This window comes from Amblyomma americanum, chromosome 2 (assembly GCF_052857255.1).
Source record: "Amblyomma americanum isolate KBUSLIRL-KWMA chromosome 2, ASM5285725v1, whole genome shotgun sequence".
NCBI lineage: Eukaryota > Metazoa > Arthropoda > Arachnida > Ixodida > Ixodidae > Amblyomma > Amblyomma americanum.
In genome coordinates, this window is record NC_135498.1 from 182,211,774 (window position 1) to 182,228,442 (window position 16,669).

Sequence of the window (16,669 nt, forward strand, 5' to 3'; positions counted from 1 at the left end):
GCCTCGGCTACCCTTTTGAGCTCCCTTTCCGTGGGGTGCAATTGCTTGCCTTGCCTTCGTTTATTCCTTTCTCTTCTTTATTCAACCGCAGGTTGACGGTGTTTTCCCGATCCACAGGACATGGATTCTTACTTCTGTAGCTGTTTGACTTAAAACAGATTTGTTGCTGTAATTGCTGGTGGTTCGTCGCACGGAGCGCAGCTCATGAGCCCCCCCTTAGCGTAGGCTGAGGTCTTCATCTTAGATTGGTAAGATGAACGAGATGCTCTTCTAGACTTTCCTAGAACACTACTGCGTCATCCATGTAAGCCATAGCGTACTTAAATTTAGTGTCTCCGAGCACAATATCCATCAATCACTGAAAGGTCGCAGGTGAGTTGCACAAACCGCGGGGAAATCGAACAAAATAGAACAATCCTCGATTGCAAGTGAATGTCGTTTTCTCGGTGCCACAGTGGTTAATCGGGATTTGCAGAAAAGGCCTGCTATAGTCGAGAGTAGTGAAGAGCTTTTCTGACCCGAGTTAATACATAAGAGTCCACTGACGGAAACGGGTACGAGTCTCGCACTGTCACAGCATTGAGCCGTCGATAATCGACACACAATCGTGCTGTGGCGTCTTTTTTATACGCAAGAACAACCGGAGACGCCTGGGGCCTTTTTGAGGGTTTTACCGCACCGGTGGTCACCATTTTGTCAAGAGCACCATCCAGAAGAGCTCACTTGTGCACGCTCAGGGGACTGGGGTTAAATCTGATTGGGCGCGTACAGCCGGTGTCGATCCAATTACTTAGCACTTTGGCTTTCCCAGGAGACTATGTGAACATTGCAGCAAAGGGCTTGAGTGTCGTCTCGATTCTGCATTTTTCCGCTGGTGACCTCGTGAAAGATTTCTGAACAGTGAGAATACCACTTCCTGTGGCATTGACCGAAGGGCTGTTTGTGGCAAGCAACTGTTACTGCTGCTCGGGAAGCTTGGTCGCAACGTAAAGCTTGTGCACCGATGTCGTACCGGTAGGCGCCCTTATGAAGATATATCACGATGCCTGCCTTTGCTATGAAATTACGCCCCAATATGACTGGGAAGGACAAGCCAGGAAGATGTAGGAAGGGCTGTCTAATTTTTCGCCCATTCACAGTAACCGTTAAAACGGCTGCTGAAGTTGCAGGCGCTATGTGAGCCGACGCCATAAGGTGGTTAGTATTTACACTCCGCAACTGGAGACGTTCGGTCTCGCAGGCACTTTTGACGCGATCGCCAATAACTGAAACCATCGAGCCTGCGTCTAGAAAGATGGGGATTTCTATTCCGGCCAGTCCGACCGCGACAAGTGGCGCCTTGTCTTGGCGGTTAGGGCAAATGCAAGAAGTTGACGGTACTGCGCTCACCGTACATTTTGGGGGTTCTTGGGGCTCTGATGTCTACACGGCCAGTGGTGACGATGGGCGCGGCATTGCCGATTGCGCCCATGACGATTTGAACCGAAGGAGTAATCTCTGTCTCAGCTGGTCCGGCGGTTGGCCGCGGCTCTGCTTCGTGGCCGCAGGATGATGTGACGATAAGAACACTCTGCTCTGTTCTTTGCCTTTTGCGTTAGTTGTCCCGAACTTGAGGACTGGCGGAGAACTGCGCAGTGTTCTAGTTTCCGTTTGCCGCCGGTACAGTGCTGAAGGCGGGTTGCTTGCACCCACAAATCCCTGAGCTGGAGGATGCGGACGAGTTGCACCCACAACTCCCTGAGCGGGAGGGGCGGACGAGTTTCACCCACAACTCCCTAAGTGGGAGCGGTGGACGAGTTTCACCCACAACTCCCTGAGCAGGAGGGGGCGGACGAGTTTCACGCACAACTCCGTGAGCGGGATGGGGCAGACGAGTGGCACCCACAGCTCCCTGAGCGGGATGGGGCAGACGAGTTGCACCCACAAATGCCTGAGCGGGAGGATGCGGACGAGTTGCACCCACAACTCCCTGAGCGGGAGGGGGCGGACGGGTTTCACCCAAACTCCCTGAGCGGGAGGGGTGGACGAGTTTCACCCACAGCTCCCTGAGCAGGAGGGGGCGGACGAGCTTCACGCACAACTCCCTGAGCGGGATGGGGCAGACGAGTTGCACCCACAAATCCCTGAGCGGGAGGATGCGGACGAGTTGCACCCACAACTCCCTGAGCGGGAGGGGGCGGACGAGTTTCACCCACAACTCCCTGAGCGGGAGGGGTGGACGGGTTTCACCCACAAATCCCTGAGCGGGAGGATGCGGACGAGTTGCACCCACAACTCTCTGAGCGGGAGGGGGCGGACGAGTTGCACCCACTGTGGCAGTCGGCTGCTACTTCAGGGGGCTTCCCTAAGGTCGTGTCAGGCTCGGGCACTAGGCCGCGTAGTGGCCATGGCCTCCACAACAGAGGCAATCTTGAAGTCGATCGGCATGACTAATATTAGTTCCGCGTTTCCCTGAAGTGTAAGCGGAGGCTGTGTGGCACTGGGACGCCGAGCCGTGTGCGGCCGTGGATCCGAGCCATGCACAAGAGGGCTGGTGGGAGGCTTCAGCCTGAGGAGGTGGCTTGTACTGAAGCTCCGCCAGGAATGACGCCTCGAGGCGGGACTCTTCCATCGCCATGTCGTCGAAGTCTTCGAACGGGCAGAGCCGTAGATACGGCTTGAACCTCGGGTGGCACCGGTGTGCGGCATGCGCAATCTTCTCCGCCTCAGGTACTTCGGGATTCGTTCGTTCATGCAGCTCTTGGAAGCGGTGCAGAAACTCAAGCAAGCCCTCAGTTTCCCCTTGCATTCTTGTGCAAAGCCCGACTTTTGTACGGATAATGCAGTCAGGCGGCAAGAATTCTTTGCGAAAGCGGTCTGTGGAATCTTGCTTTGTTATGAACGGCCGTTGTCTACGTCTCCAAGATGCGGACCTACCAATGCGATATGTACTACACGCTTCAGAACAGCGCTGTCAGAAATTGACTTTGCTTTCTGATAGTCCTGCAATTCGTAAAAGAAAATCGCAGACAAATTTTTTGTTGGCGTAACTCTCATACCTTTTAACTGGAAAATTCAACCGCAGATCATGATCCATGTACAAGGTTCCTCCACTGCAGCCAGGAGGCGAGGTTGGAGCCGAGTGGCCGTCAGAAGATGCCCTGTCCAGATTCAGTCGACTACCTCTCAACGTCTCTGTGTACTCACCTTTTTATTGAAGCAGATGAGACATCAGGATATGTGCTCACCTTATAAGATCGGAGTCCTGCCTTGTTTCTTGTATATGCACCTTCAAACATTTTGCCTTCAGGGACGGCTCTTTCACTGCATACCGGGAGGCACCGCAACTTGACCTTGAAGTCCATTGCATGGGTAAACGCGAGGAAAAAGAAGCCCTGCAAATTTAATAGCAAATTGTGACATTGGCAGGGCGAACCAGTTCTCAAAAAATATTCACGTTGGCGCCAAATGAAGGCCTCGACTAGCAGAGAATGGGGTCCGCGAGCCGTGGTCTTGCGCGACGAGTGACACACCTACAGTCGGGGAAAAAAAACCGCTTTATTATGTACCAAAACAACGGTCTCGATACGTTTCTGCAGGCAGCACACGACGGTGCCTAGACTCCCATGTGTATACTAAATCAGATCTGGCTGAAAAAGTTGAAGGGCCGCTATTCAAGACGCCAGTCACAGGGATTAATGGCACTGCTGTGCCCCCGATCATCCTTTGCGACCAGGCGTTTGCCCTGACGGAGAATCTCATGAAACCCTTCCTGCATAATGGTCCTTTACGGGAGGAAAAAAGACTGTTCAATTATCATCTATCCAAAACCCGAAGGATTGTTGAAAATGCCTTTGGAAGAATGAAAACCCGCTTTCGATATACCATGAAAAGGATGGAGTGCGAGATCAGGCATGTGCCTGTGATTATTAGAGCCTGCTGTACTCTCAACAACATATGTGGACATTTTGGTGCCCGGCTACAGCAGCAATGGTTGGATGAGGTTTGTCAGCATGACAGAGCTTTTCAGCAACCTGCTCATACTACGCAGTTAGAAGTTGATAGAGGGGCTAGTGTTCGGGCAGCCCTTGTGCATTACTTTGAGCAGCTGCAGTAGAAGGGCACTGAACATGACGAAGAGTGCTGCCCATGTTTTGTACCTCTAAGCAGCATACCTAATCCTAGGTAGCATTTGATGCCAATGTGGGACTGCAGCAGGTCTAGTATTGTGTCTTGCTACCATCCACTGCAAACCTTCGTGATGAAGTGGTTTTCTTGCACAAACAAAATAATTAGAATGGATGACTCCAGTCACGTCAACTTCTTAACCTAGATGTCTGAACAGCCACGTTAATTAACTGACTTCAGCGGGGTTTCCCACCCAATTTCATTGGTGTGAGAAGCACTCCTTCAGGGCGATTTCTGACGTGGCATGATCTGGACATGGTTACCCTCGTTCAAGACACAGAAGCTCTGATATGGATATATGTGTCAATATGCGTTTTGTGTGAACAAATGTCTTTGTACACAGCATCAGTACTTTCACGGTTAGTTATTGATAGTGCAAGACAGTGCACATCAAATTTGCCCTGTTCATAATCCCTTGCCTTTTCTGAGGTACTTTTTGTCGCTTTGTTGTTAAACTTGCACAGCTGTCAGTACTGTATCGCAACACTGCCTTGTGCCTTTCACGAAGCCTGTGGCCCAATAGTAGCATCTACATGAATGCAAGCTGGGATTTATACATATTTATTTGTTCAGGAAGTCCTTGAGCACCTGAACAAGGTCTTCTTCAGCTTTCTCTTGTCGCTCACGGAGCTGAAGTTCTTCTCTATACTCCTTGAGATCCTGCCGCAGGAGACGCTGCTCCTCTAGCAGACATTGCTGGGTCTCCTGGGCTGACGAAAGTGGTCGCTTCCGCTTCCGCTGCTGGCGGCTGGTACTAGCAACAACTGTGGGAGTGCTTGCTGAGTCCCGCAAGTGTTGTTGAGGCTCTGGTGCAGGGTCTTCTGCAGCAGCAGATGTACCAGCTGCCTCAGCCGTTACTTCAAGCTCAAATGAGCTTTCATACACGGCACCAGTCTCCATGGCGGAGATAATCTGTATGAAGAGCGTTTGAAACAATGATGAAACATTAATAAGAGGTAAATCACTTGCTCACAAAGAAATTGAACAAATAGACCTCAAGCTATTCTTTCTTTCAGTGCTCTGATAAGTGTTGTCCATGAAAACATTTATGTTTACAGGGGTAAACCATCTTTTTGTCTGCCGTCACAAGAGTGTTACAACTGAAATGAGCCTCTGTCAGTCTGTCCGTTACACCTCAGTACAAAACATGGCTGTGATCACCTGCTGATATACGTTAACTTGGCACTTAGCATGATTTACCAATCTTGCATTCATGTGTTTGATACACTTTCATGTCATAACGTATGTAAAGGCGTTATCTTTTTGTTCGCCATTATGATTGTGTTACAAATGAAATGACCCTCTGTCCGTTACACCTCAGTAACAAACAGAGCTGTGATCACCTGCTGATATGTTTTAAGTTGCCACTTAGCGTGATTTACCAATCTTGCATTCATATGTTTGATGCACCTTCATGTCATAACATATGTAAAAGCGTTGTTATCCAAAATAAACGATACAAAGACTTCGATGCGCAACTTATGAACAGTGTTTGTTGTGCAGTATGGCTTCAGACTTCAACCAATAAAAATCTGGCTTGATTTCTGCCTTGAATAAAAGGCACCGAATTTTCCCACGAGCAGTTTTCTACTCTGTATTAGCCTGGCATTTATATTTGTTCAGATTTCAAAGGTTGAGATGTCGTCCTTGCAGATGGAGATTCATATTCTTCAAATAAAATTGCCTCTTCGACTGTGCTGACAGGTTGGCAGCTACTCTGTTCCACGAGAGAGCGGTCATGTACTGGCAGGCTTCCAAGAAAATCTGTGCAGCTCTCAGTAGAATGTCCAGGGTATGGCAATTTGGCCAGTGTGCTTTCGTGACCACCTCCTCAAACAGAGTACCATGAGCACTATGCTTCCAACACTCAGGTAGTCAAAAGAGTATCTTCTACAGATGCCCATTTTAACTGTTGCTACTGAATAAACAAGGCTACTGCGGCAAGTACGCATTTTCGCACATTGCACATTGTGTGTAAAGCCAGAAGCTGCCCCCATCCCGATGAAGCAACCCCTCTCACATAATGTGAGTCATAACTATGCCTCACCAGTCGCATGTTTTGAAAGCTGCCGCGCGTTTTGCATGGCACAAAATTTCGCGACACTTAGGGATCTAATATAAATCCGCGGTATGTATAAAAGTAGCACTGGGCTATGTTCACTAAGCCCCGCCGCGGTGGCTCAGTGGTTAGGGCGCTCGACTACTGATCCGGAGTTCCCGGGTTCGAACCCGACCGCGGCGGCTGCGTTTTTATGGAGGAAAAACGCTAAGGCGCCCGTGTGCTGTGCGATGTCAGTGCACGTTAAAGATCCCCAGGTGGTCGAAATTATGCCGGAGCCCTCCACTACGGCACCTATTCTTCCTTTCTGCTTTCACTCCATCCTTTATCCCTTTCCTTACGGCGCGGTTCAGGTGTCCCAAGATATATGAAACAGATACTGCGCCATTTCCTTTCCCCAAAAATCAATTATTATTATTATTATTATTATTATTATTATTATTATTATTATTTTTATTATTATTATTATTATTATTATTATTATTATTATTATTATTATTATTATTATTATTATTATTATTATTATTATTATTATTATTATTATTATGTTCACTACTCACCGATATTCTGTTGTCAAGTTTTCTATCTTGGAGTGCACCTGGTACTTTGTCTTTGCGATGCCTTGTTCGGCCAGTGAAGTAGCAATGGCCTCGTAAACGGGCCCGTTCCGTTTCTCGCCGTGCAGTTCAGAGAGGTGATCTTTTTAATTGGTTTTTTTTGGGGGGAAAGGAAATGGCGCAGTATCTGTCTCATATATCGTTGGACACCTGAACCGCGCTGTAAGGGAAGGGTAAAGGAGGGAGTGAAAGAAGAAAGGAAGAGAGAGGTGCCGTAGTGGAGGGCTCCGGAATAATTTCAGAGGTGATCTTCCCAGATACGGATAAGTGCCCAGGTTTCGCTCTCCGGCCAGTGGGCGCGCGGTCCTCTAGTTTTTTTTTTTTGCTGCGAACTTCTGCGCGCCCAATTCGGCTGTTTCCTGAGAGGCCTCAATACTACCTGCCTCCATTAAAATTTTTTACAAAATTAAAATTACATACGGTTAAAAACAAATCACTAGAAATATATAAAGGAGTTCAACTATATGCGATCGGGAAAACAGAAAACACAAGCAAGCGAAATACGCACACACAACGAAGAGCAAACGAAGAAAAAACAGCAAAGGGAGAAGCGCAAACACCTGTGTGTCGATGCGGCTGCTGAAAAGCGTTCAAGTCCTTTCTTAGCAGTGTAGATGTCTTAAGTCATAGCCTCCTCTATGGTTAAAAGCACTGTAACGCAAAATTAACCATTAAATAAGATAAATGAGATATTTTTTACGTTTGCAAAACTAAAAATTGCGTTAATTTTTTATTCTTTGAGCTCGCTAGCTGGCGCTGCCGTCTGGATTGCTCCTTTAAGCATATTTAAGGCCGCTGACGGCCGCCTTTGCGGCTACGGACCTTTTTCGCAAAGGTCTCGACGCTTTGCCGTGTAGATGGCCATCACGCGCCTTTGGGGCAAAGGGTCTTAGTTCCCAAGGCCTTAAAAGTACCCGTGTGACAGGAGTATTAGTCGCGTAGTCACACATGCTGCTAAAAGTGAGACTACCGCGATCCAAACTCGTCTCAATGAGTACAAGGATAGTTCACGCCGAGACAATTTAATTTCTCGTGCAATTGAAGCAAATGAGACTTGTGCCCTTAACCGAGCACAAGGTACGATCGCTTTTAACTGATTCCCTCTCGCTGCAAATAAGTGGAGAGGTCATCTATCGCGCGCATTGGTTAGGGCCTTTCGTTCCAGCTAAAACCCGGCGGATAATTGTTAAATTTATTTTCCCCATTACCAAAGACCACATCATATCGCAAAAGAATAACTGTATGTTAAAGATTTCTGTATGGCGACCAGACAATCTCGGAAAAAGCTGTTAGAATTCAGCAAAAGCACTGGAGCGTTCAATAATTTGCGCTAAAACAAACTACATGTGAACAACAAATGCCACGTTTACTGTCCACCAATTGATCATGTGTGCGAAATTGAGCCCGCCCTGACAATATTGTCGCCGACAAACGTAGGGCGGCACGAAAAGGGGCTTTTTTAATCCGAAGGCCAGAAACCCAGCAGCGCGCGTTCGAACGGGAACGTCCTCTTCTTCGCTCCCACACGAGCCCAGTAATGCCGCTCGGCTGCATGGCGGCGCTCGCAGAAAGTGAGCAGTGTGGCATTGCCCCCCTCCCTTCAAGAGGCATCGCCTCGATGCCTCCGGCAAGGCGGATAAAGAGTGTGGAGACACCGAAAGTGCGATGGCGTGTGGTGGCAGCACTGAATGTGAACTCCGGGAGGGGCTAACGGGAGTAATACGGTTTCATGCGGGACACGTGGACGACTTCAGACTTGGGCGGGCGAGAAGACCGGACAACTCCTTGCGGGTACACTTCATAGTTCACATCGCTGAGTTGACGTAGCACCTCGTAGGGGCCGAAGTAGCGCCGCAGAAGCTTTTCAGAGCGACCGCGCACACGTATAGGGCTCCATACCCAGACGTGCTCGCCGGGTTGGTAAATCACCTCCCTGTGGCGGAGGTTGTAACGCCGGGCGTCAGTTGTCTGCTGGTGGCGAATGCGTTGTCGAGCAAGGCGGCGAGCGGCTTCCGCATCGCGAACGAATTGGTCAGCGCCTGGGACAGACGAGGGGGTACAATCCGGGAGCAGCATGGCGTCAAGCATGGTCAGGGCATCTCGGCCATACACCAAACGGAAGGGGGTGAAGCGCGTCGTTTCTTGGAGGGCGGTGCTGTACGCAAACGTGATGTAGGGAAGTATTTCGTCCCAGTTGCGATGGTCAGCGTCGACATACATAGACATCATATCTGTGATGGTCTTGTTCAGCCTCTCAGTAAGTCCATTCGTTTGAGGATGGTAAGCAGTCGTTTTTCTATGACTGGTGTCACTAAGACGGAGGACCTCGTGTGTAAGAGCCGACGTAACCGCGGTTCCCCGGTCAGTTAATACAACCACGGGGGCGCCATGGCGAAGCATGATGTGGTGAACAAAGAACTGTGCAATTTCAGCCGCGGTGCCACGGGGAAGAGCCTTGGTTTCACAATAGCGGCTTAGGTAGTCCGTGGCAACAACAATATACCGGTTTCCCATGGAGGACACCGGGAATGGGCCCAGTAAGTCCATGCCGACTTGTTGGAATGGGATTTGCGGTGGATCAATTGGCTTCAGAAGGCCGGCCTGTTTTGTCGGTGGTACCTTCCGTCGTTGACACTCACGGCAGGTTCGAACGAAGCGTTGGACAACCGCAGCAAGCCGTGGCCAGTAGTACTTGTGGCGGAGGCGTCTCCATCTATTAAGCAAAACGACGAAAGTCCGCGCGAGAAGAGTCTGGGCGGAGACGGAGCGGTTCCTTCGAGGTACTCGATTAGAGGCAGCAGATCGCAGTCGGCCCTCTGGTGGTGGGCAAGGTCGGATGTGGTGACAGCGCCGAGGAAAGCAGAATCGTCGTCGGACTCATCTGGAGGGCACGGATGAGGAGCTCAGGAGAGACAGTCTGCATCGCTATGTTGCCGACCCGACTTATACACGATGGTGACGTCGAACTCTTGCAACCGAAGGCTCCACCGTGCAAGTCGCCCCGATGGATCTTTGAGGTTCGCAAGCCAGCACAAGGAGTGATGATCGCTGACGACTCGAAACGGGCGGCCGTACAGGTATGAACGAAATTTTGTGATTGCCCACACAACAGCGAGACACTCCTTTTCCGTTGTAGAATAATTCACTTCGGAACGGGACAAAGTGCGACTTGCGTATGCGATCACGCGTTCCACACCGTCTTGCCATTGCACAATCACCGCACCGAGGCCCACATTGCTAGCATCTGTGTGCAGTTCCGTGTCGGCCTGCTCGTCGAAGTGGCAAGGATAGGCGTAGATTGGAGGCGGGCCTTAAGCTCTACTAAAGCTTTTTCCTGATCTTGGCCCCAGAAAAAGGGTTCAGAGTCTTTTGTCAGGCGAGTCAGCGGCTCTGCGAGCTTGGAGAAGTTTTGAACGAACCTACGATAATAGGCGCAAAGCCCCAGGAAACGCCGCAAGCTTCGTTTATCTGTTGGCTGGGGAAATGCAGCAACGGCGGCGGTCTTTTCTGGGTCGGGGCTAACGCCCTGAGCGCTCACAATGTGGCCAAAAAACTTGAGCTCCCGAAATGCGAAGTGGCACTTTTCAGGCTTGAGAGACAGACCCGCAGAACGAATTGCTTCGAAGACGGCACGCAAACGTTTCAGGTGCTCCTCGAACGTGTCGGAGAAAATCACGACGTCGTCGAGATAGACAAGGCAGGACTGCCGCTTCAGGTCAGTTAGTACGGTGTCCATCATACGTTGGAACGTCGCAGGGGCTGAACACAAGCCGAAAGGAAGCACCTTAAATTCGTACAGTCCGTCAGGAGTAACGAAGGCGGTCTTTTCTCGGTCACGTTCGTCGACCTCGATTTGCCAATAACCGCTACGAAGGTCGAGTGACGAAAAGTAGGTAGCATGGCGGAGGCGGTCTAATGAGTCATCAATGCGCGGCAGTGGATAGACATCTTTTTGGTAACGTTATTGAGACGTCTATATTCTACACAGAACCGTAGGCTGCCGTCCTTCTTTGCGACGAGAACAACAGGTGACGCCCAGGGGCTCGTCGATAGTTGTATGACGTCGTCGTGGAGCATTTCGGCAACTTGGTGGCGGATAGCATCGCGCTCCTTCGACGAAACACGATAAGGACGCTGACATAGCGGTCTCTGGTCCCTGTCGACGATAATACGGTGCTTAGTTATTGGCGTCTGGCGAACCTTCGATGTTGATGCAAAACAGTCGCGGAAAGAGTCAATAAGGCTTTCCACGCGGCGTTTCTGATTGGTCAGAAGGTCAGGGTTCACGTCGGTCCTAATGGCTGTTGCAGTGTCCTGTTCAGCTATTTCGGGGGCCGTTGTTGATAAGGCACATTGGCCGGCATGGTCGCCAAGTTCTTCAAAATGGGCAATCACCGTGTTTTTCGTCAAATGTTGGGGTTCACAACTAAAGTTGGTCACTAAGAGCGTGGTACGCGCGTGAACAAGGTCGACAAGGGCGCGAGCAACGCAAACTTGCCGAGACAGTAGCAGCGACATATTCGCTTCGGCAATGCCCCGAGTACCGGAGCTGGTATCACACTGGACTGTGACAAACTTGCTTGCTCTCGGCGGTATCGTTGTGTGGTCATCAGAGATGCGTAATGGTGCTCTGTGCGGCTCGGAGTCGGTATCAACGGCTCGCTGTGTCGAGCACGATACCAATTGCTCGTGCAGGTTGATGACCGCCCCATACTCTTTAAGGAAGTCCATGCCGAGAATCAGTTCTTTAGAGCACTCTCGTAGCACGGCGAAGGAGCCAGTGAAAGTTGCACCGCGGATCTTTATGCGGCTGGTGCAGACGCCAACCGGCGCTACCACATGGCAACCAGCTGTGCGTATCTGCGGCCCATTCCAAGGTGTTAGAACTTTTCTGAGGGTTGCGGCTAGGTTACTACTCATGACAGAAAAGCCGGCTCCGGTATCGACGAATGCAGATACGTCATAGCCATCGGCGGCAACAAGAATTTCGGCGGCGGAAACAATTGTTTGACAATTTGTCGGCGAGGTTTTTGGTGCCGTCGTCGGTGGGGTCGTCGCTGAGGTCGTCGGTGAGGTCGGCGGGTGGGGTCGTCGCATAAAATCGTCGGATGGAGGCTGTTCACTGTCTGCGGCAGCGGCGGTCCTACCCCCAGAGGACGCCGTCTTCAGTTTTCCCGGCGGGGAGACGTGCCTCTGAATTGGCCAGATGATGGTGCATGACTGGGTGGAGGAACTCGTCTTGGAGACGGCGACCTAGACTGGCGTCGTGGAGGCGTTGAGGGCAGCACATTATCGGCCAGGTACTGCTCAATGTCTCGCGGTCTCTCACCATAGCGCGGTCGAGGTGCGCTCGGTGGAAATCCTCTTAATCCCATCCGCCGGTAGGGGCAGTTGCGGAGGATATGACCGGGCTCCCCGCAGTGGTAGCATAGTGGCCGGTTGTTGGGTGTGCGCCACACGTCAGCTTTTCGAACAGGGCGCGGGTCACGCAGCTCGGCGGAGGGAAAGTACCCCTGCGTTTATTCGGCAGCAGGGCGGAACGCATGTGGAACTGGCGCAGGTCTCCGCAGAGCTTCATTGTAGCTCATGATGTACGGCTCCGGCTGCAGTGTCCGTAGGGCTTCGTTGTAGCTGCTGGCGTACGGCTCCGGCTGTGGTGTCGGTGCTGGCTGGACTGCTCGCCGAATTTCCTCGCGGACGGCATCGGCTACAGCTGCAACACTGGCAGGTGGAGCATCTAAGCGGAGGTTGCGCAGTTCTTCGCGAACTACACTCCGCACAAGCTCCCGAAGAGCCTCGTCCCCGGCGACTGGCAGGGACGCACAATAGTTGCTGGCCGTAACACTTCCCGGACGACCGTACTGCGCACTGCGTTCCTGTAAGGAACGTTCCATGCCTGTGGCTTCTTTAGCGAAGTCAGCGACGGTTCTTGGTGGGTCGCGTATGAGGCCAGCGAAGAGCTGCTCCTTCACACCACGCATGAGGTGGCGCACCTTGGTAGCCTCTGGCATGGCAGGGTCAGCCCGATTGAAAAGACGTGCCATGTCTTCAATAAACATAGCGACGCTTTCGTTCGCCTGCTGTGACCTGGTGCGAAGGGCGAGTTCGGCATTTTCCTTGCGTTCGTTTGTGCTGAAGGTAGCCATCAACTGACGGCGGAACGCTTCCAAGTTCGTAAAGGATGCCTCATGGTTCTGGAACCATGTCTTCGCAGAGTCTTGGAACGAGAAATAGACGTTTCGTAGTTTTCGGTCGTCGTCCCACTGGTTAAAAGTGGCCACACGGTCAAAGCTGGACAACCAGTCCTCGACGTCCTCAAACCGATCGCCGTGGAAGGATGGTGGTGAGCGAGGGGTGAGAACTACAACGGGCGGGACAGTGCCGGAAGGCTGGCCTGTCTGACTGCCTGTAGTAGACGTCCTGGTACGTACCGGCCTCGTCAGTGGCTGACACTCAGGTTGCAGGCCTCGCAGGCGGCGGCTCGCTTTGTGGACGGGTGTTGTGTCCAAGAGTCGCTGATCAGCGTCAGAGTTGCCCTCGGGGTGAGCGTTCATGGAACGATACCCAGCACCTCCACCAAAATGTCGCGGACAAACGTAGGGCGGCACGATAAGGGGCTTTTTTAATCCGAAGGCCAGAAACCCAGCAGCGCGCGTTCGAACGGGAACGTCCTCTTCTTCGCTCCCACACGAGCCCAGTAATGCCGCTCGGCCGCATGGCGGCGCTCGCAGAATGTGAGCAGTGTGGCAATATCTACAAATTCCAATGAAGCAGAAGGCTCTTCAAACTCGTCCGCTCTTGGCAGTTAGGAATCAGCGGCCGTTGACGCAGAATGTACCCGGGATCTCAGATTCCTTTTCGCTAATATTCGAAGCCGCACGAATAAACGCAACGCCTTATCCGCCCTGATTGACAGGTGCGGTGCGATGCGATTATTATCACATAAACACGGTTTTCTCGCAAAAATGATAATTCTGATATGTTTGATTGTGACACCATTACACTGTTTATACAAGATCGCTCTGGGCGTTCGGGTCGCGGGATTATGATCACTGTTGCGGATGACTTGTTTTCTTATGACGTTCTCATACCCTATGATCTAGAATTGCTTAGTCCATGTATTAAGATAAACCATAAGGAAAATGTATTTTGTGACGGCTACCGACTGCTCCAATCAGCGAGCAGTTTTTATGATAACCTCCATGATTGTCTTAACAAAGTTTTACTTAGGTTTCCAAAACCAGCAATTTTTCTCTTAGGCCATTTTAATTTTCCTGCTATATCATGAACGATAGACCACCTGCTGTTTCTCCTTCAGAATCGCTAGCCTTCCTTGACTTATGTTTTACGTTTAACCTCTGTCAACTTGTGAAAGAGTCAACTCGCATTACAGCATCCACTGCCAACATTCTGGACCACAAGTGTGACGGCTTCCTGCGGCAGCGTTGAGGTCTGCCGTGGACAGCGACTTCAACCGTATGCAAACGCTGTGACGCTGACGCCTGCCGTGGAGACTGCCGTGCACATTACGTCTCCATCAGGATACCGACCGGATGACAGGCTGCGCCGACACCCTGCCGACGCACACACTACCCACCAGGCTCATCAATGGGACACGAAAAATTTGAGTGCACCTTTACTCTTTTTTGTTAGCTTTCTCCTTTACCTATCGCGGGTGTTTTGTTTTGTTTTCCCTTTCTTGTTTCTTGTTGGTTACTTTCCTATTAAAACGTTTTTGTATTGTAAAACATTTATTGCGTCGACATCAGGTTGCAGGAGACACATACTAGATGGCCGCTAGCCCATGGCTGGCGGCTACCTCATTGACCCGCTCGATTGCCCGTACTGGAATCTTAGGGTCGAGCTTACCATCACGGCCTCCCGCCGCTCGTGAGAAGAAAGCTGTATCAACTCCGCCGGAGGCGGATCATTTGTGCAGTTCCACAGAATGTGGTCGTATGTGGCCCTTTCACCACATTTAAGGCTGTTTGGGTCGTACTGGCAAGGGTACATAGGGGAAAGCACTGCCGGATTCAGAAGGGAGCGTGTGTGCAGTTGGCGTCAGGTAACTTTCTGTGCTTTTATTAACAATTTGTGGGGAGAGGGATATGCGCGCCTCTTCAGCCTGAAGTGACGGGTGATGTCATGGAAGGAGATCAACCCGCCCCTCGTGAAATTCAGGTCGGAGGGCACGCTCTCTGCCCGGTCGACGAAACCTGAGGCTTGCGCGTGAGCCGCCTCGTTCTCTGGATTAGACGATTGGGCAGGGACCCAGATAAATTCAACTTCTTTAATCGGAAGGCGGTGTTTTGAGGGATGCGGAGTGAGGTAGATGTGATACGTCCCTCGCTAAATTGCGAATGGCTGCTTTGGAGTCCCTGAATATAATATCAGCACGCGTGTTCGCTATAGCTAAGGCTATTGTCGCTTCCTCCGCCGTCTCGGAATAGGTGCGTTTCTATCGACGCGGCCGGCAACGGGACGCCGTTCCCGTTTACCGCGACAAGTGCAAACGCTTTTCTCTGGGTTTGTCGGCATTTCGCTGCGTCCACGTACGCCACATTGCCGTTCCGGCCGTATTTGGTGTGTAGGGCGCGAGCCTTCGCTGAGCGTCGGCCTTCGTGGTGCGCGGGGCGCATGTTCTTGGGTAGAGGTTTAATCAAAAAGCCTTCCTGATGTGCGTGGGTAACTGCGTTCTCGAGTCCCTCTCTGGGAGCTGTTCGCACATCTTTAGTCTGCATAGGATGGCCCTTCCCGCGCTCGTACGAGTGAGTCGTCCGAGCTGGGAAACGAAGTGCGCGTCGCACAGCTACGAGAGTGTGTTGTGAACCCCAAGGGCGAGCAACCTTTCCGTGGACGTACTGTGCAGGAGCCCAAGGACCGCCTTTTAGGCCTGCCGGATTCCAGCGTCGACCTTGCTCCTTTCCGCGAGCTGCTGTTGCAGCTAAGGGAGAGAGTAGACGATCCTGCGCAGTACGAAAGCCTGCACAAGCCGACATGATCTTTGTCTTTCATGCCTCGTATTTTGCTGGAGATCCGTCTGATTAGGTGCAAAGTCTGATTGATCGTGGCCGTGAGTCTGTTGATTGTTTCGGTGTTTTTGCGATTGTTCTCTATGTACATGCCCAGTATGCGTATGGTTTTGACCTCCTTGACCGGAAGTCTTTGCACATATACATTCAGAGGGGTCGGCGGGGTGAGGTTTGTGTTTCTACCGCGTGCCTTGGCCCCAAGAACCAGCAGTTCCGATTTCGAGTGCGAGCATTCAAGGCCCGCTCCCGACGCGTAGAGAGAGAGAGAGAGAGAAAGACAAACAGAAAGGTCTCTCGTAAGTTTCAATTATGTCAGTCGCCTGCTGCAGGGGATCTTCTATTTGGCCGTCATTCTCAGTGGTTACCAACAGGCTGATGTCCGCGTATAATGTGTGCTGCAGCCCCGGCAAGGCGGTGAGTTTGGAGGGTAGTGTAATGAGTGCAAGGTTAAATAGGAAAGACGAGAGCACCAAGCCTTGTGGCGTGCCTCGGCTTCCCTGAGGAATGGGCTCCGATTTGAGGCCACCTAATGCAAGCTTTGCGGTCCGCTCGGATAGAAATGATCGGACGTCATTGAATGTCCGCTCTCTCGGGTCTATTTAAGAGAGGTTCGTGAGGATGGCCTCATGCGAGACGCTGTCGAAGACCTTGTTCAGGTCTAGCCCGAGCACTGCCTTCGTCCCGGTCCCGCGTGGAGGGTCCAGCACGTCCGTCTTAAGTGTGAGCATCATCTCCTTCGTGTATAAGCTAGCTCTAAAGCCAATCATTGCGGCAGGAAGTAGGCCGCGGTCTTC

At 51.4% G+C, this 16,669-nt stretch overlaps 1 protein-coding gene across 1 annotated transcript in view; it reads right to left on the reverse strand.

Annotated features, from left to right (window-relative positions):
- Positions 1-4,728: 4,728 nt before the first annotated feature.
- Positions 4,729-16,669, reverse strand: part of LOC144120283 (sulfotransferase 2A6-like) — a 31,086-nt gene continuing 19,145 nt past the window's right edge. Inside the window, exon 3 of the mRNA XM_077652679.1 lies at positions 4,729-5,079. Within this exon, the coding sequence (XP_077508805.1) occupies positions 4,729-5,079 (351 nt within the window). The remainder of the gene's footprint in view (positions 5,080-16,669) is intronic.